Consider the following 25,213-nt stretch of genomic DNA (forward strand, 5'->3'; position numbering starts at 1 on the left):
ATTTAGAATTTATATTTGTCACCATTTATAAATTATATATTTTCTTTATAAATAATAGTCTCCAAAAGAGGTAAGGAAAATTATTTTTTTCCTCATCTTTCCAGATAATTTCATTAGTATTATTGAACTGTTCTAGAGCTTAGGAAAAACAAGGCCCTTATATTTATTTTTTTAAGATTTTATCTATTTATTTTTAGAGAGAAGGGAAGGGAAGGCAAAAAGAGGGAGAGAAACATCAATGTGTGGTTGCCTCTCATGCACCCCCTAATGGGAACCTGGACTGCCCCCCAGGCATGTGCCCTGACTGGGAATCGAACAGGTGACCCTTTGGTTTGCAGGCTTCCACTGAGCTACACGAGCCGGGGCAAAGCCCTTATATTTAATGTACCTGAACTACGTAAGATTAGAGAAATAATGCAACATTTTGGATTTAAAATGAGGCACAGTTTGCCCTGGCTGGCATGGCTCAGTGGGTTGAGCACCAATCTGTGAACCAAAAGGTTGCTGATTTGAGTCCCAGTCAGGGCACATTCCTGGGTTGCGGGCCAGTTCCCGGCTGAGGGTGAGTGAAAGAGAACTGATTAATGTTTCTCTTGTACAGCCATTTTTCTCTTCCTGTCTCTCCCCCTCCTTTCCCCTCTACAAATAAATAAATTTTAAAAATTAAATAAAATGAGACAGAATTTGAATAAAAGATGGATGGATAGCAAAGGAGTTCATGGAAAAATGCTCAAAAGTGGTCAGTCATGGGGAAATGCAAATTAAAACCAGATGAGGTATCTGAGATACAGTTTCATACAGAGGCGGCTTTAATCAAAAAGACAGACGACAATAAGTGTTGGTGAGGGTGTGGAGGAACTGGAATTCAGTTACACTGATGGAGGAATGTAAAATGACAACCATTTTGGGAAAAGTTTGTCATTGATCACATAACCATATAATCTTGCCGCTCGACTCCTAAGTATCTACCCAATGGAAACTAAAGCAGAGGTCCACACAAAGACTTGAACACAAATGTCTATACCAGCTTTAGTTGTAACAGCTTTATATGTAACAACAACAACAAAACCCAGAAAAACCCAAACATCCATCAATAGGTAAATGGATAAACAATGATATATATACATATAATGGAACACTACTTAGCAACCAAAAGGAATGAGCTATTGATGCACAAAACTACATGGACGAATCTCAAAATAATCATGCTGAGTGAAAGAAAAGACAAAAAGAGTAGATGCTGTATGACTGCATTTATATAAAAATCTATATAATGCAAACTTGTCTTTAGTGACAGAGAGCAGATCAGTGGCTGCTTGTGCATGGGGGAAAGACAGGGAGGGACAACAGGGCACCCTAAATATGTCCACTGCCTCAATACCGGTGATGGTTCTGTGAGTGTACACATGTATCAAAACATTAAATTACACACTTTAAATTTGTGAAGTTTATTGTGTGTCCGTTATAACTTGATAAAGCCATTAACATTTTAAAATGAGACATTGAGATATGATATATGTTAATTCACTCATTTATCTGCTTTTTCTTTCCTTGAACAGAATTTGAGTGTCCAACTCAAATCCAACAGAGGATAAAGGAGGAATTAGATGGTCTGTCTCTAAGTCCAGGTCAGGAGCCAGGCAATGACAGTTCTGCATGACATGCTTCTTGACTATACCTATAGGAAGCTGAGAAAATGTCAAGATCAGTGTGTGTTGGAGAAGGCTTTTCAGAGGACCTTCAGCTCGAGTTGCATTCTGAAGGATAAGGAGATGGTTAGGGAGAGTGAGGAGAGGGGTGTGTGGGGTGGTGATGGTGGCACCTTAAGCAAGGCTTAGGGTGAGAGAATGGGTCCTGTGCAAGGAAAGCAAATTGTAGAGGAGAAGAGGGGGGTTTTGAAACAAGGCAGGATAGATAAGTAGGCACTGATCAATAAGAGCCTGGGAAACTGTGATCAGAGATTTGGCTTTGATATTGAAGGCCTGGGGAGCCAGGGGGGAGTTTGAGCCAGGGAGAACATGGTCAGATAGCATGGTGATCAAGAGCACAGGTAGACTGAGAAATCAAAACTGACACATTGCCCTTAGTTGTCTATTGTTATGGTTAAGCAAGCATATTTAGTCAGTCTGCAATTCCTGCTAATAGCTGCTCCTAAATCATTTTCAGAGGTGTCCAGTTCTTTTCTTTTCTTCCCTGTTGCAATTGCCTTAGTTCTGATCCTCACTGTTGCTCAGATTTTCACGATATCCTCGAACTTGTTGTCTCCTGTCTTCAGTCCTGCCCCTCTTTAAACTATTTGCCGCCTGCAGCTTAAATATTTTTCGCAAACTCAGGTCTGATCTGTTAGCTGAGAATCTGATCTTCAGCCTCCAGTCTTGCCCCTTAACCAGCACTATCTCTGTATTTCCAATAATAATAATCAAAGTAATAGTGCACTTACCAAGCATTTGCTATGTGCTCTTAACTTGGGCTAAGCACTTTACTCTTGTCTTACTAAATTCTCTAATACATTATCGTTATTTTCAACACTTTACAGATGAGAAAACTGACTTTGTAGGGGAGGAAAAAGTTTCCTCTACCCTCATATGTTTGGTGTCTGGGACACATGAGTTACACTGACAAAAGACAGATCAATAAGGAAAAACCCAGAATTTACAAGTGCAACACACATACATGCAGGAGAATTTAGTGATGAGTAACTTAAAGGGGTGGTTAGAATTTGAGGCTTATACACCTAACTTAATAGGTAATGGGGAAGGGGAGAAGGGGCACGTATGGAAATGACTTTTTAGAAAGATAAATCAAGAAAAAGACAAATTCTCCCTTAGGAGAATAGATGGGAGAGAGTCTGGTGAAGATGTCTGTTTGGTTCTGGTGTCTACTTTTCAAGTCAAGAAGATAAGAGTTGCTCTTGGAAAGGAGGATTATGACAATTGAGTTCTTTCAGGAGTCCCTGCTTTAGGCAGATAAGTGATTTCAGGAACTCAACTGCCCTTGGGTCAAAAGAATTCTTATGCTCAAGTAGGAAGGTTTAATAATGTACTTGAGGTCATACAGCTAATAAATATAAAAAGAAAATCAAACACCTGGCTGGTGTAGCTCAGTGGGTTGAGTGCAGGCTGCAAATCAAAAGATTGCCAGTTCGATTCCCAGTCAGGGCACATGCCTGGGTTGCAGGCCAGGTCCCCCATAGAGGGCACAGGAGTGGCAACCACACATTAATATTTCTCTCCCTCTCTCCCTCCTTTCCCTCCTCTCTAAAAATAAATAAATTAAATTTTAAAAAAATTAAAAACATTTAAACATAAATTTGAGTAGGAAATAAATTTTTTTGACTTGCACATGCAAGAAAGATCTGTTTTCAGAGAGCCATCTCTCTGAACTAAAGTATAGGCTGATAATTAAAAGCAAAAACCATGTGGGGGAGGAAGTTTCCTTTCCACTCAAGATTCTTCATGAGACAGGTTAGCAAAAAGAAAAAACAATTTAATACATAAGAATGAGAACTTCATATTTATAACAGAGTCATACATAACTTCGCATACATAACGGACTTGGGTCTCTACCCAACATGCTTGGGTTCAGAGATAGAAAGAAAACATGGGCAGATGAGACATGTGAGCTAGGGATGAGGTAAGGGGCCTTGGAGGTTTCAAAAGGGCACTGCAGGATAAGAGCAGCAGACCTTTAGCAAATAGAAGTTTGCCTGTCCTATAGATAGGTCAAAAGAAGTTATCTCTGTTAATCCCTTATGGACACTGTGTCTAATTCAAATTCTTCTAGGTAGTTAAGATGTTTTTCTTGAGCCTGTGGCTAATGTTACCTTTAGCTCAAAACAATCTGCATACCACAGAGGCACACCTCGGGGTGATTCATTCTGGGCCACCACAATCACAAGGTCAGAGACAGTTCCAATTGTTATCAAATGGTAAGTCTGTTTGGTTGTATTTAGGTCAATTTTGAAAAAGCAATTAAAAATTTCTTTCAATTAAAAACCAGCAACATTTAACACCAAACAATACCAGAAAACGGAGGTGTCTGTTTTTCTGCCTTATCTGGGACTATAGGAATGTAAGGCCTTTTCTGGACTATAAGAATGTAAATTCCAGAAAAGACCATTTGAGCTGCAGTATAAAGAGTGGGTTAGAAGGCAGGATTGGAGAGAGAGCCCAGTTAGAAGACTTCAGGCAAGCTCTCACTAGGGGGAAATAAGGCAGTGGTGGGTGAAGAGGGGTTGGAAAGAAGTGGATCAAAGTTAAAGTCTAAAACTAGGAAGGGAAGGAAAGGATCTAGCAATCTCTTTAGCAGAGTTCCAAGTTTTGGGTAAGGTGTCTTTACATTATTAAATTCATCTTCAGTGGTGATCATCAAAATTTTTCCTGGAAATGCTAGCCCTGTCTCTTCTCTGGCTTCCTGGGCGACCATGGGATGTTCTTGCCACTCACTGGGATACAACACAAGCCGGTTAAAAACAATTCTTAGACAAGTTGATCTTGGAGATGTATTAAAGTTTAGTGTTTGCAAGAGAATTGGTGAGTGTATGGAATTGAGGAGTTATAGTTGAGAAAACAAAGGTTTATGTAAGCAGCTAATTAAAACAGCTAGTACATTAATGACGATAGTTTTATTCACAGGCATAGAAACACCATACTAGTAATTATAGAGGAAATGAAAGCAGAATACTACGAAATGCCAGGTGTGTAGCCTATCAGAAATGCATACGCTATATTCATCTAAGAATCTGATGATGGGGATCCACTTGGCACTGTTCATGGAAATGAGAGTTTCATTTCATTTCATTTCGTTTCGTTTCGTTTCGTTTCATTTCATTACCAGGTCCCAGTTTACAGAAGCAGCAGAAACCCCATCTCTAAAGAAGGCAGAAGCAGAGAACCCAAGCAACAAGCGTTGAACAGGCAGCTGCCAAACTACCACGTTAGAAGTAAAAACACGGTTTGCCTAGTTTTTGGTTTGAGACCATTTTCCCCCCGCTTTGGCACATGTGGAGCACGTTTTAAATGTGGTCAGGTGAGATGGTGAGTTAATTTTGGAATACGCTGAGTTGAGGGATCAGTGGGATATCCGAGTCTGGTTGGAAGATGAACATCTGGGTCCAGAACTTGACTGATTTAAGTTGCAAAAAAGTTTAGATTGCACGTTTATTAGCCTTAATTATAAAACGGAGGCTTACATTATGATTTAGTTGCAGTTCAATGTAAGCATCATAAAGAGTGCATACACTATGTTGCAAACAACTCTGTCCCCAGTGCGTAGAAGTGTGATTGGCACCAAGTGTTATAAATGGTTTAATACCGAATAGTTTACAAACCAGAACTTGACGTCTCCTTACAAAGCGAGGTCCGGACGCCCTCCGGTTTCGCCCCTCCCTGCCCCTTTAAGAAAGCGCAGGGAAGGCTAGAGAAAGCGCTGCTGGGAAGGAGGGCGGAGCCTGCTGCCCACGTTCCAGCTGCTCCTACTTCTGTACCAGCCTCTGGCTTGGGAAGCTGGACCCACGCGCAGCTGTAAAAAAAAAAAAAATGCGCGAAAAGACTCGCAACAGAGAGTGACAGACACCCTGTGCTTTAGCTTCCCAGGGCGGTGTTAGCAAAGCCAGGTAAAGCCAGGTAAGGCGAAAAGGAAGACTGTACCTGTCCCTTTAAGATCGATTCCTGTCCTCCTTGGGGGAAATACCAGGTCACAAACATTTTGTGGGATTTGCCCACTTTATCCCGTCTTATTTTCTGATCAGTTAATAACTGTAGGAAGTGTCGTCCACATAAGCACATATTCATAACCCATCGGCGCTGGTGGGCAGAGCAGGCGTCCGTGTGGAGGACACGGTGTCCAAACCAAGATCCCCTAACAATTAGACCAATGGGATGTCAGGCCGATAGAGACCCGGGCTGTTCCCAGGGCATAAACATGAGCTAACACCCCACAGAGGTGGCCTGGCAGGCATCGTGTCCTGCCCAGATGTTTGTTTTCAGAGCGAGAGAGGGGAAGGAAGGGAGACAGGGAGGGAGAGAAACGCGACGTGAGTGAGAAACATGATCGTTGCCTCTCCTACTCGCCAGGGTTGGGAAGCAGCCTCCACCCGCCCGTTACCGTGCAGTCAGCCGGCATCACTCGTTTATCATCACTGGTCTGCCTCCGGTTAGGCATCCGAGTTGTGGGCCCCTACTCTAAACACTTCCGTGGGGCAGTCTTAATACTTAGTAAGACTTATTAATATTTAATGAGACTGTTTAAAAACATTCAGGCAGAACAGACCAGAGGTCCCAAACGACTGTGTATAATTTGTGTTTCAACTGCTGTTTCTCATTCCTACTTTTTCTTTTCAAGGTTTTTCTCTTAGAACAAGTCTTCATCCCAGGGTTGGTAAAGATGAATCATCGCATATATTTATAGGACATTTGGGAGTCTTTCATTACAATGAAATCCACCAAGTTTTTTTTTTTTTAAGGGAAAAGCCTGAATCTTGTTTACATAGATGTTTTATGCCGTGATAAACATTATCGAAACGGAGTGTGGTTGGTCAGGGTAATCCGTATTCCTCTGCCTACAGAAAACTATGGTTTGTTAGCCTCCACCGCAGCTCGTGACTTGACTGCACAAAGGCAAAAATTGTGTTTGCCTGTTAATTGCTCAATCCCAGCACTAGAATCTAAGCTTCCCAGACTTTTATTTTGTTCACAGTTGCCAAGCACCGTGCCTGCTTAAGGGTAAGTGATTAAATGTATAAAAACTTTTGAGGTACACCTTATTTTCTGTAACAGGCATTGTTTCTGAAGATTTCTCTTAAAAGCAAATGTTTGTATATTTGTTGTTTGAAATTATTATAAAAGGATTCTGTTGTGAGAAGGCATGCTTTTAAAAGATTGGATTTTCCTAAATGGATGCACCAGTGCTTTGGTCTAAAAGGAACTTGTTCTTGTGGATCATCTGCTACAGAGCTCATACTGTAATATTTTCTTACCATGTAATAGGATTTAGAAGTGTTATGAGCCTTGGAATTTTCAGCACTGTTTCTGTTTTTAGAGATTTAGAGATTCCAGTTGACACCACATACTTGGCCTGTAAGGACCAGCTCTTAACAACAGCAGCGACAGAACCTGTGTTTTGGAAAAGGACCGATGGCTTTGAGCCCAGGTTGGAGAGCATTTGCGCTGCTTCCAGGGACTCACTGTGGTGTTTATCTGAAGGCCCTGAGAAGCAGTGGTCTTTCCTCGTTTCCCTGGGGCCACTGCCCCTGGAGAGGCACTGGAAGCTCTTTGGACCCTGAGATGAAAGCGTTCCTGGAGGAGAACACTGAAGTCACCAGCAGTGGCAGTCTCACCCCCGAAATCCGGTTGCGGCTTTTGACCCCCAGATGCAAGTTCTGGTGGGAAAGAGCTGACCTGTGGCCCCACAGCGATCCCTACTGGGCAATCTACTGGCCAGGAGGCCAAGCCCTATCTAGGTACTGCCCTAACTGAAATGGAAACCTTCCAGCTCTGCATTCTCCCTGCCCCTCACAAAGAAGCAGAGAAAAACCCAACATTCCTCTTGTTTTCTTAATTTAGAGTAGTTTAAGCATTTAAAAAAATTTTGGTTTGCTTTGTTGCATAGTTTTACTCCAAGCTTATCAAGGTGTTTATCCCAATACAGATCATTCTCCAAGAGAAATCCCAGGGTCAGCTGTCAAGGCTGGAGATAGCTATACATATGCAGATCTTACAGTGTTCTCAGGTTCATGGTTCATAATGTATGGCCAGTGCAGAGCTCCCGGATGGAACCTACAGCCCCAGTCCTTCAGCTCTCCTTCTTTAATCCTGTAAAAGCTGTTCCTTAAGCCTTACACCCCATCCATCATTGCCTCTTCTCAGTTTCCCAAAGAACAAGAGATGTGAGTGAGTGACCAGGCTCAAGGGAATTTTCTTCTCTAGTGGTTTATTGACAGCTCAGGTGAATGCAGACTTGAATCTGCATTTTTAAGCTCCCTCCCTCCAGCTTTCCCCACTGCAAAGGTCTTTAGGACATTTTCTCACACATTCACACTATGCTTTTTATTCAAACACAGCTGCTGAAACAAAGGCAGGAACTCTCAGCTTTCAGTCTAGCCTTTGCTCTTAGACTGGTAAATGGTTTCCTCTGTTTATGCTTTGAGGTTACAGAACTGTGAAATGAAAAAGATAAGGACTTCTTTTTCACAGGAGTTAATGCTGTGTATAGTTTAAAAATATGTGTATTGATTTGAGGGAGAGAAACAGTGATTGGTTGCCTCCCACATGCACTCCCACCAGGGGTCGAACCTGCAGCCTTTTGATGTAGAGGACAGTGCTCCAACCAGCTGAGCCACACTGGCCAGGGCTGTGTAGTTTTACATGCGAAATAAATGTGAACATAGAACATTTTGGAGAATACTGAGGACTAGGAAGCTTTTCAGGTGCTATCAAACAATATCAGTTTTCTGACTGCCGTGTTGCCAAATTTTCAAGCTTTACTGTTCACATCATATTTAAAAAGTACTGACATTATGTGACTGTTTTCTATGAAAGTTACTATTTATCAACTCCAAACAGACAGTCAGATTTCTTAAGAGACTGCCTGAATCAGAGAATACAGACTGGTGACCCACAAATGTATGTTGTTTGGCTTTTACTTATTGTGATGGGAAAAAAAAGTTTCTGCCTGGGCATTTTACGATGTGATAACCCTGCTTAAGCTCTGAGTCTGGGCATTTTTATAAGAACACGAGTTTAGGATGCCTGTTTTAAGTTTGCCTTTCCCAGAGCACCCTTTAAAATAACCACTTAGAGTTAAGCCCTAGAAGAGTTAGCAACCTCTGCCCCAAGTCACCTGGGACAGAGGACTGCCCTTCCCCCAGCTCATTGTGCCTCCTTGCTTCTGGGATCTGGAGGCAATAAATCTCGTGATTCTATTTCCTTTGTGGGTGTTTTGAAACTGTGCCTTCAATCAAAATGTCTTCAAGGTTTTCACCTTCCGAAAGTGGAAGCTTGCATGCAGAAGGAGCTAGCTAGCTGCCCGCTGTTTCAGTGCGGGTGGCTTGTGGGCCTTCATTTAGCAGGCCCTCCCTCACCTGCATGTTCTTAGTTCAACACACCAGCTCCGGTGTCTCGGCACACTTGCAAACTTAAAAAAAATCAGTTGCCAACAAAAATATGCATTGATTTGAGAAACAGGAATAATCTCTGATAACATGGGATTTCTGTGTGGCAACAATTAGCGCAAGAGGGCTAGCACCTGCCCCTTTAGACATGGCTTGTACACCACTACTTTGCTATAGTCCCGCTCTTCTTTTTTATTCCAGTACTAAGATCAAGTGTCAGTTGAAATTCAGTATTTCAGTGTTTCCCCACTCATCTTCACTTGTTTGGTAACTACTTAGCCGTGGTCTAAATTCTTTGGTTGAACTGGACTTTGATGGTACCTTACTAGACAGGTCATTACAAGACAATTCAAGCAGTTGGTAAAACTACTCCAATGAACAATCGAAAGGAGATGGGCCCTGGCTCAGTGGATCAGGTGGTTGGAGCATCGTCCTGTAAACCAGAAAGGTTGTGGGTTCCATCTCCCGTCAGGGCACATACTCAGGTTGCAGGTTTGATCCCAGGTTGGGGTGCATATGGGAGGCAGCTCATGGACGCTTCTCTATCACATCAGTGTTTCTCCTTCTCTCTCCCTTCCTCACTCCCTAAAACCAATAAATATATACTTTGGGCGAGGATTAAAAGGAAAAAGAAGGAGATGGTGTATTTTGGATCTGGTGTACTGAGTCCTGATTATAGTAGTATTTCGTCAGTCCATATTCTTGGTTCTTGGAAGTTTCTGGATATAGTAAGTGCTCAATACTTTTAAACAGTGGACTTGAACAGCCTGATCAGTCAGTGGTGTGGAATGGCTCTTCACACCTGCTGAAGAGAAATCAAATGACTGGGTCCTCGGTCTGCCACCTTTGTCTAGCTCTCAAGGTCAGCATTCTCTCTCACTCTAGTCAGGCAGAACCCGCTAAGGTTGGACCATGTTCTTCTGCAAAGTTTCACTATTTCTTGGTCCACTGAACCCAAAGAAATTATTTTGGGGGACAGCTCTTACTGAGTTTGTCCCATCTCTTACATAATGTTTTCCTCTTTCTTTCTAATTTAGGTATCTTTTGGACAATCCCGATGGTGTCAGAGGAAAATCTGTGTTAGATCTTGGGAGTGGATGTGGAGCTACAGCGATCGCTGCTCAGATGAGTGGGGCATCCAGGGTCTTGGCCAACGACATAGACCCTAGTAAGGATTTCGTATTTAAAACTATGTAAAGCTCATCTTTTTTCCCTTCCAGGATAAATATCTGCAGATACCTCAACATGATAGCTTGTACCCAGGTGCATTTTCTGATTCAATATTGTGAACTTACGGTCAGCAGGACATTATCTGTGGAAATTCTGGGAGACATAAGTTGACAGTGCATTTTCCCCCAGGATTTGTATTTGTGTGTCAGCTCTCTCCAAGTGATAGCAACCTGAGAACACTTACTGTTACTTCCTAGGCTAGGAATTTATTGAAATATTTGGTTGAGTTTATTTGATCCCAAACCCAAGTGAGGATGGGTCTGTGTCTTTGAGGGCAATTTTGTTCCATTAAAAGCCAAGCTGCAAGAGGTAAGTTTTAATTTTATCTGATTTCCTCCCAGTCCCTTTCACTGAGGATCTAGTCCTTGAAGATTCTTATACAGGGGACCCAGTTTTAATTTACCACATTGCTCAAGCATGAGGCTTGTTTCCCTGTCTCCTGTAACAAATCAACCCTTGTGGTTATTGAGATCAGCAAATGTTCATTCAAACCCCAACATTCCCAGGTATATTGTATTATTTGTTTTGTATTTGGGCTATCCATTCATACATTTGAAAATCTCAGTAAATAACTTATTTGGCGTACTCTTTAGGCTTCCTTACCTAAAAACATCTTTCAACAAAAAAGGGAGGAAACATTGTTAGGAGATTTTCTAAATTACTGATACTTAAATTAATCTATAGGAAATTAAAACAGCCTAGTATATACCCATTCATTATGTGCTTTTTTAAAGTTGCAGGAATGGCTATCACACTAAATTGTGAATTGAACCAACTGAATCCTTTCCCCATTTTAACCAAAAACGTTTTGGATTTGGAACAAGATAAGTGGGACCTTATTGTGCTTGGAGATATGTTTTATGATGAAGACCTTGCAGACAGCCTTCATCAATGGCTGAAGGACTGCTTTTGGACACACAAAACTCAAGTACTGATTGGTGACCCTGGCCGACCCCAGTTCAGAGGACACAGCATTCAGCATCAGCTGTACAAAGTGATAGAATATTCACTTCCAGAACCTACGAGGCAGGAAAACAATGGACTGACAACAAGCACAGTGTGGGAATTCCGGCCCTGAGTTATCCAACTGCTTCCAAGGATAAATGTAGCTAGGTTTGGGTTTAACCCTAAAAAACTCTCCAGTTTGAAGAGTTTTAATACAGTTCCTATTAAATGGCAAATGTTATTTCCGAAATATGAAGATTTAAAATTTTGTCAGCTTTTTTCATGTAACTAGTTGTGCATTCCAAATATATAAATCTGTGTCAGTAATTTTTTCTAGTTTTACTGCTCTAGGAATATAATTATGGACGGCAATACGCAACTGGCAGCAACATGTAATTTAAGTTGTGAAGGGAATTTGATATTGTAGCAGAGTCTGTTTCTGGACTTAAGGACAACTACATGATGTGTTATTTAATTAAACAAACAAAATGAAAAATATAGAAGAATATAGTATTTAGTACATAATAGGGCCTAAATTTGACAACCATGGATAAAAAAAGATGTTAAAATTCCCAAGACATCCAGCCAATATGGAGGTGTAGGTGGAAATACTGCACCTCCTTGCACAACCAAATTTAAGGACAACAAAGATTTAGAAACAAAAACACAACCAAAACAGACAGAAAAATCGAACTGTACCAAAGTCCGACAACAACGAACCATTCATCCGAACTGGTGAGAGGGGCGGAGTCAGTGGCCAGCAGAGAGGAGTCCAGGCAGGAAGAGGTGGTGGCTGGCAGAACCAGGTGTGGGGACGAATCAAGCAAACCCAGTGAGGCGCACAAGGCGGCTGGCTGACCGTGGTTACACATTCATGCACAGATACACCAGGCAGGTTTAGAAACAGTCAGTGAGACAGACCGTGCAACCCAGGGCCCCAGCAATGGGAAATAAAGTCTAAAAGCACCGACTAGAAAAACTTTCAGGGGTTGAGGTGCTGGGAGAGGCACCCAGCCTCTAGGACCCTGTAGGGGAGACCCACACAGGGTCCTAGAACATACACAAGCCCACACACCCAGGAACCAGCACCAGAAGGGCCCAATTTGCTTGCGGGAAGCAGCAGAGGGGATTAAAATCCAAGAGAGAGCAGAATAAGTGCCATTATTCCCTCTCTGACCCCACCCCCACATACAGCGTCACAACCCAGCAACTGGGTTGACCCGCTCTGGTGAACACCTAAGCCTTCGCCCCTCATACATAACAGGTGTGAACAGACCAAAACATTATAGCTGAAGCAGAAGAACAGCTCAAAGCCCCAGAACCAATACTTTTAAGCAACAAAGAGATAGCCAGCCTATTGGGATGTACAGTTCAAAATACTGGTGATCAGGATGCTTACAAAATACTGGTGATCAGGAGGCTCACAGATTTTAGTCACAAATTAGATGAAAAAATGAAGGGTACACTAAGTGAAATGAAGCAAAATGCACAGGGAACCAATAGTGATGTAAACAAAACTGGGACTAAAATCAATGGAGTGGACCAGAAGGAAGGAAGAAACAACCAAACAGAAAAGAATGAACAAGAATTCAAAAAAATTAGGAGAGGCTTATGAACCTCCAGGACATCTTTAAATGTTCCAACATCCGAATTATAGAGGTACCAGAAGGGGAAGAGGAAGAGCAACAAGAGGAAAACTTATTTGAATAAATAATAAAGGAGAACTTCCCCAATCTGGCTAAGGTAATAGACTTCCAGGAAGTCCAGGAAGCTCAGAGAGTGCCAAAGAAGTTGAACCCAAGGAGGAACACACCAAGGCACATGATAATTACATTACCCAAGATTCAAATGAAGGAGAGAATTGTAGAAGCAGCAAGAGATAAGGGGACAGTCACCTACAAAGGAGTTCCCATCATACTGTCAGCGGATTTCTCAAAAGAGACCTTACAGGCAAGAAGGGGCTGGAAAGAAGTATTCCAAGTCATGAAATCCAAAGACCTACATCCAAGATTGCTCTATCCAGCAAAGCTTTCATTTAGAATGGAAGGAGAGATAAAGTGCTTCTCAGATAAGGTCAAGTTCAAGGAGTTCATCATCACCAAGCCCTTATTATATGAAATGTTAAAGGGACTTATCTAAGAAAAAGAAGATTAAAAAAAAGAACAGTGAAAGGACAGCAAACTCATAATTATTAACAACCACACCTAAAACAAAAGCAAACTAAGTGGACAGCTAGTTCAGAAATGGAGGCACAGAAATGGAGATCACATGGAGGGTTAGCAACGGGGGAGTGGGAGGAGGAGAGTGGGGATGAAGGTACAGAGAATAAGTAGTATAGACGGTGGGGAGAAAATAGGGAGGGAAAGAATAATGTGGGAAATGTAGAAGCTAAAGAACTTGTGACACATGGACATGAACTAAATGGGAATGTGGAAAGGGAGTGTGCGGGTAGAGGGGAATGAAGGGGGGGAAATGTGACAACTGTAATGGAATAATCAATAAAATATATTTAAAAAATCCTCTACCTACTCTGTACTGACAACTTATGCCTCTTAGAAATTGGTTACGACCCCGCTACATGTCCCAGGCTTTGAGGATCCTATGTATCAATAAAAAACACTGTGATGTGAGAAACAATGTGAAAAAGAATGTGTATAGTATTCCACTCTGGAAAAAAGATGTACATACATATTGAGGAAAAGAATGAAGATAGGGAAAATACAAAATGGAGTCACCTTAACCAAGCTGCTAAATTATTAACATTATAAAGTTTGAGGCATAAGGAAATGATTTTTTGTCTTAACTTTCCTGGGAACTTAAACTTTTGAACCTTCCAGGCCCATGTCAATGCCAAGATACTGATTTACCTTCGAATAACCCTCTGACTACCCGCTAAAGGACTTGGGATGTGTCCAGGCCTCCTGGTGCCCATCCTCCAGACTCCCTGGCATCCATCATCCAGACCTCGACATTGGCTGGTAACCACCCTGGACCAATCCTACAGCTGAGAATGCAGCGCTGATTATTCTTGAGGACATGGCTTTTACTATAAGAACCCTTAACTTTTCTTCTTCAGAATACTTCTGGGTTTTTGCCTAGCTGTGTTTCCAGTTTGCAAATTCTAAGACCCTTGAATAAATCTTTGTGATTTTTTTAGCAAAGCCTCCAGAACCTTTTTGAGTCTGTATATGTGTGTATAAAATACATATTTGCTTGCAGTATACATAGAATACCTCTGGAAAGATAAATTAGAAACTGGTAATGGTGGTTGTCTTCTGAGAGGACACCAGATTGCCGGTGGACTGGGGTGGGAGGGAGACGTTTTTATCTTTGGGTCTTGTAGTTTTGTATTAATTTTGTGTTCTGTACTTTCTTTTTTAAAATATTTTATTTATTTATTTTTAGAGAGAGGAGAAAGGAAGGAGAAAGAGTGGGAGAGAAACATCAATGTGTGGTTGCCTCTCATGTGTCCCCTGCTGGGGACCTGGCCTGCAATCCAGGCATGTGCCCTGACTGGGAATCAAACTGGTGACCCTTTGCTTCACAGGCCCATGCTCAATCCACTGAGCTATGCCAGCCAGGGCTTTTATTGTAAATTTGGTCTCTCAGTCTCAGTTCCTGAAAATAGAGCCATAAAGATGAAAAGGTGTCTTGTTATCATAACTGAGTTTATGTTAATGAGTGTGACTTTTGCAAAGCACCTGAGGATGGGGGCTGGTTGCCATGAACTAGCCTTGAATAAGAGGTTGGAGCTTTCAGTCCCACACCTATTTTCTCTGGAGGTGTGAGCAGCTAGAGGTTGAATCAATCACCAATAATCAATGAATAAATCAATCTTGCCAAGTAATGAGTCCTCCATAAAAATCCCCAAGGCCCTGGATGGGTGACTCAGTTACTTGGAGTGTCGTCCCATATACCAAAAGGTGGCGGATTTGATCCCTGGTCATGGCACATACCTGGATTGTGGATTTGATCCCTGGGTGCTTACAGGAGGCAACTGATCTGTTTCTCACGGTGATGTTTCTCTCTCTCCCTCTGTCTCTCTAATGTCAATAAATATATCCTCAGGTGAGGATTAAAAATAAAAATAAAAACCACAGGGAGGGGATACGGAGAGCTTCTAGAAACCTTCCAACCTGTCACCGCTCTGGGCGTAAGCTCGGTGAGGAGAGAAGGCTCCTTTATGATCTCTCCCTATGTGTCTCTTCATCGGGCTGTTGATTCTTAGCCTTTACTATTCTTTGTAACAAACTGGTAATCTAGTGAGTAAACAGGTTTTCCTGAGTTCTGGGAGTCCTTCTAGGAAGTTAATCCAACCCAAGGAAGGGGTCCTGGGAACCTCCAATTTGTAGCCAGTTGGTCAGAAGCACAGTTAACAGCCAGCAACAGGTGTCTGAAGTGTATGTGTGGGGGGAGGGCAGCAGGGGGCAGTCTTGTAGCAGTGAACCTTTAACCTGTGGACTGTTTCAGTCTCCAGTATAGAATAGAATCTGATTCTATCCCCTCCCCCCCCCCCNCCCCCCCCCCCCCCCCCCCCCCCCCCCGCCAAATGTTGGAATTGGGTCCAGGAACCCTTTTCAGAAAAAGGGGCCATAAAAATCAATGGAATAAATGACTGAGCAAGGGCCTCAGTAACATTTCATATGCTGAAGGACTAAGGGGTATTGATGTCATGGATTACAACATTAAATATGGTATATCTTTGTTTCATTGAAACACTAAATTCGGTAAAGAATTTACAGGCATTTGTTCACCTTTGCTTTTGGCCAATGGGCATTTAAACGTATCAGGAAGGTAGAAACCAGAAAATAGCTAGAAAGGTAATTATGCTTTTAGAAATACCTTCACTTAGAATTTATCCATATTGGTGCATTTCTTTTACAAAAGCTCAAGTGTCCAGGTAGGAAAAGGAAATCTCCAGGGAAAACAAGTAATTTACAAAGGTTGTTATTTAAGAAACAAACACTGCCCTCAGCCCACCATCCCAAACCCCTCAGAAGGCATGCTAGGATTACCATTCAAAAACAACGACTCATCAAACAAACACAGAATAATAGCACTATTAAAGCGTTTAAGAGTCTGGTAAATCACAAACCACACTGTGTGTTGGAAAGTCAGTCTCCAAGACCACCATTTCCTGATGGTATGGAGAGCACAGCTTCAATAAGCATCAGTAAACAGTCCACGTCACTTGCTTTAATTTGCTTGGGCCTCTTAACTGCTCCAAGACTTCTCGGGAATGATCTACAAAAGGGAACAGTGACAATACATTAATTCACAGTAATCAGATATATTTCATGTGTCCTCATGCGTAAACGGGGGATGATGATAACTGTTATATCTCATAGGACTGTTTAAAGGATTAAATGAGACGATAGTATACAACTCCTGAGAGAGGGGAAAGGGGTTGGGTGGAGGTGAGCAAAGGGAGAAAAAGCAGGGACAACTATAATAGCATAAACAGTAAAATACAACAAAAAAGTATAGTATACAACTAAAAATACAATTAATTAATGGTAACCCTTGGTATTATTAGCTGCAGTGCACATATCATAGTAATATTTTTATTTTTTAAAATTTATTTACTTATTTATTTTTAGAGAGATGGGAAGGGAGGGAGAAAGGGGAAACATTGACATGTGAGAGAAACAATGATTGGCTGCCTCTCGCATGTCCCCAACTGGGGATGGCTCACAACCCAGGCATGTGCCCTAATGAGGAATTGAACCTGTGACCCTTCCCTTTGTAGAATGACTCCCAATCCTTGGAGCCATACCACTCAGGACCATGGTAATACCTTTAAAACACACACATATATTGCTTTCTCTGTAATTCCACCAAAGAGTAGTGGAGTAATTTCATTATCAACCTGTGTATGGCTTTTCTCACAGGCTCCTGTGAGGAAATAGATGACACACTAAAGGGAGGTGTTTGAACAGGGTTTGATGAAGCATCTATTTGCAAAGGAGTAAGCAGGATTAAAGAAAGCCAACAGGTCGGGTAAAGCACCTTGGGAAGCTGCAACATGTCCAAAAACATTAGAAGAGGGAGCAGTTACCAAAACAGAACAATGTGAAATCTATTATATAGGAAATTTAGATTAAAGACAGGTTTCTAATAGGTTGAAAGTAAAAGGATGGACAGATGTATCATGTAAACAGCAAATAAAGCTAGAGTGGCTATACTAATACTACAGGAAACAGCACTTCCCTGCATTAACCTGACACCAAAGCCAGACAAAGACACCACACACACACACACACACACACACAACTACAGACCAGTATCTCTTATCGATATGTACTAAAAATTTTTCAACACAACACTAGCAAACCAAATCTAGCAACACATAAAAAAGATTATATGCCATGATCAACCAGAACCTATCTTGGGAACGCAAGACTGATTTAATATCTGAAAATCAATTCATATAACACACTGCATTAGTTTCCTATTGCTGTTGTAATAAATTACCACCACCTTGATGGCTTAAAACAACACAAATTGATTGTTGTGGAGTTCTAGAGTCGGAATTCCGAAATGGGTCTCACTGGACTAAAATCAGGGCAGCACTCCTTCTTGGAGGCTCTGGGGGAGAACCCACCCAGCTTTGAGAGGCCACCACATTCCTTGCATTTCCCCATACTCAAAGTGAACAGCATTGGACAGCATCCTTCTCACACTCTCATCTCTAGCATTCTCCTTCTGTCTCCCTCCTGCACTTTTAAAGACTCTTAGGATTATATGGGGCCCACCTGAATAATCAGGCATAATTTCCCAATTTTAGGTCAACTGATAAGCAATTTTTAAATTCCATCTGCAACCTTACATAGCATAACACAGACACAGGTTCTGGGCATTAGAACACAGATGTCTCTGGATAGGGGCATTATTCTGCCTATGACATATAGCATATCAATGAAATAAAGGACAAAAACCACATAATCATCTCAATACTCATAGAAAAAGCATTCAACAAAAACCAATACTCATGATAAAACCATTTAACAAACTAGAAATAGAAGGGAACTTCTTCGACCTCATAAAGGGCACCTATAAAAATCCCCACAAGGCCCTGGCTGGTGTAGCTCAGTGGATGAGCACAGGCCTGCGAACCACATGATCGAGGTTCGATTCCAAGTCAGGGCACATGCCTGGATTGCAGGCCAGTTCCCAGCAGGGGACTCACGAGACACAACCATACATTGATATTTCTCTCCTTCCCTTCTCCTCTAAAGATAAATAAATAAAATCTTTTAAAAAAACCCACAGCTAATAATCATACTTAATGGTGAAACACCAATTGTTTCCCCCCTAAAGAGAGGAACAAGACAAGGACGTCTGTTCTTGCCACTTCTATTCAACATTGGACTGGAGGTTTCAGCCATGGAAATTAGGGAAGAAAAAGAAGAGTCATTCATGTTGGAAAGGAAGAAGTAAAACTAAATTTGTAGATTATGTAATATTATGTATAACATGTCCTAAGGAATCCTCTAAAAATTAGAAATAAGAAACATGTTCAGCGAGGTTGTAGGGTAGAAGATCAATATACAAAAATCAAATGTGTTCCCAATGAAGATGGCAGCATAGATAAACACAACTTGCCTTCTTTCACAATCACATCAAAATTACAACCAAGCTATAGAACAACCGTCATTCAGAATCATAAAAAATGAGTTGAATATAATCCTACAACTATAGAATTAAAGAAGAAACCACACGGAGACTGGTAGGAGCTGCAGAGATGGGGAATGGGCTGGTCCCACACCCATGTTTGGCAGATAAAAACCGGGAGGGATATCTCAGGAGCAAGGGATCCCAGACCCACACTAAGCTCCACAACCCAGGGTTCCAGAACCATGCAGAAAAGTTCCCATAACTTCTGGCTATAAAAACCAGTAGGGATTGAGGCTGTGGAAGACAGAAAGTGCTGGAGTCTCAGGCAGTTCCTCTCAAAGGGTCCATGCACAGACTTACTCACATTCACTCCCTCTGAACTCCAGCACAGGAGCAACAGGTTGAAAGGCATCAGAGACATATAGTGAGGAACTGAATTGTTCAGCATCAGGGCAATAGCTACGGAGCAGCTTTTTCCCAGACAGAAACGTTGGCAGAGGCCATTGTTCTTTTTGTGAGCCCTCCCCGCACAGAACCACAGAGCCCGCAGGTGGGCTCCATATCTGAGACTCCACCAACCTCGCTCACGCTGTTTCCCCACCCTTGTGATTTCCTGAGGCCCTGCCCCACCCGACTATTGGGCCCACCTCAGCTGTTTCCTGTGGCTTTTCCATATGAATGGCTTGTGTTGGCCCACACTTCAGATTTTCCTAAATTCCCTCAAACAAGTAGCCTCTGGCTTCAGCAACCCCTGTACCTCTTATTAAGTTGCCCAGGCCCAGCACTAGCAGCCGCCAGCCCTGGTTAACAGCTTAGCCTCACCTGGCCACCTCCAAGCCCAGTTCAAGTAGCTGCCATCTGCAGATTGTTTTGTAGCTTATGTTGTGTGACCTTGAACAGAATACAGTTGGTGGCTGATCGTAGATGTGCCAACAGCAATCAAGGCTCAACTATAACAGGAGGATGTATACAGTTCACATGGTGGCCACACCTTGAACACCCTGCTTGAACAATAGGGGAGGCTGTGCCACTGGCCTCTGCAAGACACCTACTACATTAGGCTCCTCTACCAAGCCTGGGAAACATAGGAGCTTTACCCAATACCTAAAACAAACACAGAGAGGCTGTCAAAATGAGAAGACAAGAGACATGGCCTAGATGAAAGAACAGATCACAACACCAGAAAAAGAACTAAACAAAATGGAGACAAGCAATCTATGAGAAGCAGAGCTCACAACATTGGTTTAAAGGATGTTCAAGGCACTTAGTGAGGACCTCAACAGTATAAAAAAGATCTAGTCAGAAATGAAGGATATACTAACTGATATGGACAATTTACAGGGAATTAACAGTAGAGTAAATGAAGCCAAGAATTGAATCAGTGATTTGGAATGTAAAGAAGCAAAAACAACTAATCAGCATAGAAAGAAGGAAAAAGAATCCAGAAAACTGAGGATAGTATAAGGAGACTCTGGGACAACTTCAAGCATTCCAACATTCACATCAGGAAGCTGCTGGAAGAAGGAGAGAGAGCAAGAAATTAAAAACCTGTTTGAAAAAATAATGACAGAAAACTTGCCTAACTTGGTGAAAGAAATAGACATACAAGTCCAGGAAGTACAGATAGTCTCAAACAAGATGAAGCCAAAAAGGCCCACACCAAGACACGTCATAATTAAAATGCCAACGGTTAAAGACAAAGAGAGAATCTTACAAGCAGCAGAAGAAAAGCAGTTAGTTACCAACAGGGGAGTTCCCATAAGACTGTCAGCTGTTTCTCAAAAGAAGCTTTGAAGGCTAAAAGGAGTTGGCAAGAGATATTCAAAGTGATGAAAAGCAGGGACCTACAACCAAGATTATTCTACCCAGCAAAGCTCTCATTTAGAATCAAAGGGCAGATAAAGAGCTTCCTAGACAAGCAAAAGCTAAAGGAGTTTATCACCACCAAACCAGTATTATATGAAATATTAAAGGGTCTTTTTTATGGAAAAAAGATAAGAACTATGAACAATAAAATGGCAATAAGTACATATCTATCAACAATTGAATCTAAAAAACAAAATAAATAAACAAGCATAACAGAAACAGAATCATAGATACAGAGAATGTTTGGATGGTTGCCAGATGGGAGGGGATTTTGGTGGATGAGTGAAAAAAGTGAAGGGATTAAGCAGTACAAATAGGTAGCTATAGAATAGTCATGGGGATGTAAAGTACTACATAGGGAACAGAGTAGCGAACGAACACATATGCATGACCCATGGACATGGAAAACAGTGGGGACTGCCTGAGGGGTGGGGGAAGGGCTGGGTAGTGATGTGCAACAAGGACAACTGTAATAGTATAAACAATAAAGTATAATTTAAAAAATCAAGTACTTCTATACACCATCAATGAACAGTCCAAAAATAAAACTAAGAAAATAATTTCACTTATATTATCACAAAGAAAAAAATACTTGGGAGTAAATTTGACAAGTGAAAAACTGAAAACCATACAACATTGTTGAAAGAAATTAAAGAAGATCTAAATAAATGGAAAGACATTCATGTGCATAGATCAGAAGACTTAATATTAAGATGGCACTATTCCCCAAATTCACAGATTCAATGTGATCCCTACCAAAATCTCCTTAAAAAAAAGAAATTGACAAGATGATCCTAATATTTATATGGGAATTCAAATAACCCAGAAGAATCAATACAATTTTGAAAAAGGACAAAATTGGAATTTTATTTATTTATTTATTTATTTATTAAGATTTTATTCACTCATCTCCAGAGGGAAAGGGAAGGGGAATTTCATTTTAGTTGGTGCTTCTAAGATTATTTTGGCATTTTTACTAGTTAGGAATATAGTTGTCAAACTATATATACATATTTGTTTTCTGACTCTATGTCACTCTTCTGTAGGAATTTACTGTTGAACATAAATAAGAAGATACTTTCCCTCCAATAGTAAGCATACGATATATTCTTACATAATTAAAAAATTTTCCCCGACCAGTGTGGCTCAATTGGTTGGGTGTCTGTCCTGCAAAGCGCAAGGTCACCAGTTTCCTTCCTGGTTGGCTGGGGCACATGCCTGGGTTGTGGCTTCAGTCCTGATGTTCCTCTCTCACATCAGTGTTTTCCTACCTCTTTCTCCCTCCCTTCCCTTCTCTCTAAAATAAAAATAAACAAAATCTTTAAAAAATTTTATGTAGATGGCAGTATTACATTACTCAAGTAGAAATATTCAATGCCTGTGAGTTTATCATGCTATAGGGAAAACACTCCAGGGCTTAGGAAATTGCTTTGTTGGGGAAAGAATTAGAGATTGTGGAGCAGGTAGCTTAGGTTTTAACTTCCAGTTCTACCTGCAACTATTTCTAAGATCTGGGGTGAGCCACTTACATTCATTGTTAGTTCCCTTATCTGTTCCCTTATCTGTAAAACGGGGGAGTGGTTTACAGGACTTCGGAGGAAACTTTCACCATGTCTTTAAAAATCTCTGAGTAACCTAGATGAAGGCCACTTTCTGAAAAGTGGTTCATGGTAGGAGCTTTTGGAGCAGCAAGAGGAAGAAACCATGGGAAACATAAATTAACAAACTAATTTTTTCTAATGGTTAGGGAAAATGTAATTTAGATATTCATGTAGAATGCACAGTGGAAAAAAGTGAGGCTGGGCACATTTGCCCAATGATCAGAGTTCTGATGCTTCACCAAGAGGTCCTGTTGTTCTGGATTAGTGATGAATGAACAAACAAGGATGAGCTAACAGCGTAATACAGGATTTAGAAAATGGAAAACATGAAATTAAAAAAAAAGAGTTGTCCTTTAAGTAAGGAATCAGCTTAATTACAGGGAAACTGAAGCAAACTCCTTGGGTCTTAAAATACTTTTGTTTTGGCTTTTTGTGGTAAATCTTGACAATCTTATCCCCTAGAAATCTATGAAAAGAACTTGCTTGTAAGGTAAGCAGGCTGAAACAAACCCTCAGATATAGCTGAAACTCCAGTCAATTCAAAGTAACAGATTTCCTGCTGGGGTTTTGCATCTCAGTGTAAACCCAAGGACTCTGAAACTGTCTAATTGCTTTATTGCCCTTCTTGAATACAAACCTCTATGCCTGTAAAAACAGTGCGAAACATCCAGATTGCTATGAGAAACCGAAATGCATGTCCATTGCAGAAGATTAACAAAAGTGTGATTGAACTTATTGATAATCATTATAGACATAATTAAATTAAAAACTTAATAATTTGAAAAGTATTTTCCTGTCTCTTGTCTATGATAAACAATATTTTAAAATAGCAGCTTAGTTTTGTCTCTTCTGCAAAAATAAAATCAGTGCTTCTAACAGTTTCAAGACCTAATTTAGGATATGGAGGAGTTTTGCTTATAGTCTGACTGTTAAGATAAAAAAATTTCATAAATATTTAGAAATACAGTATAGAGGATAAACCTGTTAATTCAGGGAATCTGGGATGGGTAACCACACTGGGCACTGCCAATTTGGGGGTCAGGTTGCTGTGAAGATAACGTAATAATAGAATTGTACAAACATATGTACATGCATATATTCTTTCTATAAACTATCAATTGTATTGCCTTACATAGTCATATTTGAGTCATAGTCATATATGAGTCATACATGAATACATAAACAAGAGTAAACATGTTGAAAATACTTTCAGAGAAAATAAAATACTTAAGAATAAATCTAAGAGAGGGCATGCGATATAAGGTGTCATAAAAGAACTTTCATTTTTTAAGATTTTATTTATTTATCTTTAGAGGGGAAAGGAAGGAGAGAGGAATATCAATGTATGGTTGCCTCTCATGCATCCCTTGCTGGGAACTGGCTGCAACCCAAGCATGTGCCCTGACTGGGAATTGAACCGCGATCCTTTGGTTCACAGACTCACGCTCAATCCACTGAGCTACACCAGCCAGGGCTGGAATTTTCATTTTTCAAGCAGAAAAAAAAAGCATTTGTCTTCTTTGCAGAAAAATATTACAAATTAAATGTAAGGTGAATATATTTGCCCACTTTATTTTCATTCAATGATGGCAGCAAAGATACAGAATGGTAGCCCTGCTGATGGGAAAGCAGGGAGAGGACAGATGATCTGGGTAGTTGAAAAACTTCAGCTTTTTCTCTTTTAGAAACTTTAATAATAAAAGAACATCGTGTATAAACGCTTGTATTTTTATCAGACTCTCCAACTGTATGACTGAAAATTATACATAAGGGAAAGTTGAAGTCCATAAAAAATAAGTTATTCAATGTTTGGAGAGATGGCAGGAAACTGGGGACAGGGTGCCCATTCACTACAGCTTGAGGTCTTAGCTGTAGTCTCAATACTATTATTAAAAACTGCCGCTGCCCGCAGCAGCAAGGGTAATCGCGAGGTGAGGCGAGGGACTTAAAAGAATGGAGAGGACCATAAGTTCTGCTGGCAAATGGCAACTTTATTCAAGGAACTGCTGGCTTATATGCAAACTGCTGTGGCCTAAAGCAAGACCGCAAGGGACTGGAGACAATGTTGCTTTTCAAACTTTGTACGCACCCTAGAGTTATCAAAAGGGCAAGATGTTCTCATATCCTGAGAACATTAGCCCAAAGATAACAGTGTCCTCATTACTATCATTTCCTTGGAACATGACGCATATGCCAAGATCTTGTTCTTCCCTTCAAGGCTGAGATCGAGAAGGTCCGGAAGATGTCAAGATACCCGCCAGCTCCAGGGACCAGAAACCAAGTCCCTCCACCATTTTCACAGTGGGGGACTCTGTCCTTGGTCCCCTGCGGCCTGGCGGGCTCCCACAAAAAAGTGTGTCACAATAGGCAAATAACATTCCAGTATCTCACTTTCCTACTCTATAAAGTCAGGAATCAGAAAAATAATGTAGCCCTGGCTGCTGTGGCTCAGTGGGTTGAGTGCTGGCCTGCAAACCAAAGGGTCACTGGTTTGATTCTGAGTAAGGGCACTGGTTTGATTCTGAGTGCCTGGATTATGGGTCAGGTCCCCATTTGGGGGCATACAAGAGGCAAACACATACTGATGTTTCACTCCCTCTCTTTCTCCCTCCCTTCCTCTCTTTTTGAAAATAAGTAAATAGCCCTGGCTGGCATAGCTCAGTGGATTGAGCGCGAGCCTGCGAACCGCAGGATCGCAGTTCGATTCCCAGTCAGGGCACATGCCTGGGTTGCAGGCCAGGTCCCAGCAGGGGACTCATGAGAGGCAACCATACATTGATATTTCTTTCCTTCTCTCCTTCCCTTCCTCTCTAAAGATAAATAAAATCTTTAAAAAAAGTTTAAA

General features: G+C 41.2%; 2 protein-coding genes across 11 annotated transcripts in view; one reads left to right on the top strand and one right to left on the bottom strand.

Moving 5' to 3' along the window:
* The first annotated feature begins 4,848 nt into the window (after nucleotides 1-4,848).
* On the top strand, nucleotides 4,849-11,536 carry ETFBKMT (electron transfer flavoprotein subunit beta lysine methyltransferase). 7 transcript variants are annotated; one of them, XM_037034053.1, is made up of 5 exons: nucleotides 5,466-5,614; nucleotides 6,343-6,722; nucleotides 7,039-7,459; nucleotides 10,147-10,277; nucleotides 11,074-11,536. In XM_037034053.1, the coding sequence occupies exons 3-5, from the start codon at nucleotides 7,134-7,136 to the stop codon at nucleotides 11,415-11,417; spliced, it is 801 nt and encodes a 266-aa protein (XP_036889948.1). In that variant the 5' UTR covers nucleotides 5,466-5,614; nucleotides 6,343-6,722; nucleotides 7,039-7,133; the 3' UTR covers nucleotides 11,418-11,536. The 7 variants fall into 7 exon arrangements, with proteins under 7 accessions (XP_036890330.1, XP_036889948.1, XP_036890110.1 ...); XM_037034215.1 differs by having other exon boundaries at nucleotides 6,566-6,722; XM_037034292.1 differs by having other exon boundaries at nucleotides 6,697-6,722.
* Nucleotides 11,537-16,335: 4,799 nt separating this feature from the next.
* The window catches only part of AMN1 (antagonist of mitotic exit network 1 homolog), a 52,318-nt gene continuing 43,440 nt past the window's right edge, over nucleotides 16,336-25,213 (bottom strand). For all 4 annotated transcript variants that reach the window (XM_037034568.1, XM_037034651.1, XM_037034811.1 and 1 more), the window contains one exon: nucleotides 16,336-16,528. In XM_037034568.1, the coding sequence (XP_036890463.1) occupies nucleotides 16,455-16,528 (74 nt within the window). In that variant the 3' untranslated portion in view covers nucleotides 16,336-16,454. The remainder of the gene's footprint in view (nucleotides 16,529-25,213) is intronic.

This window comes from Sturnira hondurensis, unplaced genomic scaffold (assembly GCF_014824575.4).
Source record: "Sturnira hondurensis isolate 20B ecotype Veracruz unplaced genomic scaffold, ASM1482457v3 Scaffold0000362, whole genome shotgun sequence".
Lineage (NCBI taxonomy): Eukaryota > Metazoa > Chordata > Mammalia > Chiroptera > Phyllostomidae > Sturnira > Sturnira hondurensis.

Bases quoted from the DNA above. Each gene is read 5' to 3' on its own strand.
- ETFBKMT (XM_037034435.1), top strand. From the start codon at position 7,134: ATGGCTTTGAGCCCAGGTTGGAGAGCATTTGCGCTGCTTCCAGGGACT. The intron at 7,460-10,146 runs GTACTGCCCTAA...TTTCTAATTTAG, and splicing joins GGAGGCCAAGCCCTATCTAG to GTATCTTTTGGACAATCCCG. The intron at 10,278-11,073 runs GTAAGGATTTCG...GCTTTTTTAAAG, and splicing joins GGCCAACGACATAGACCCTA to TTGCAGGAATGGCTATCACA.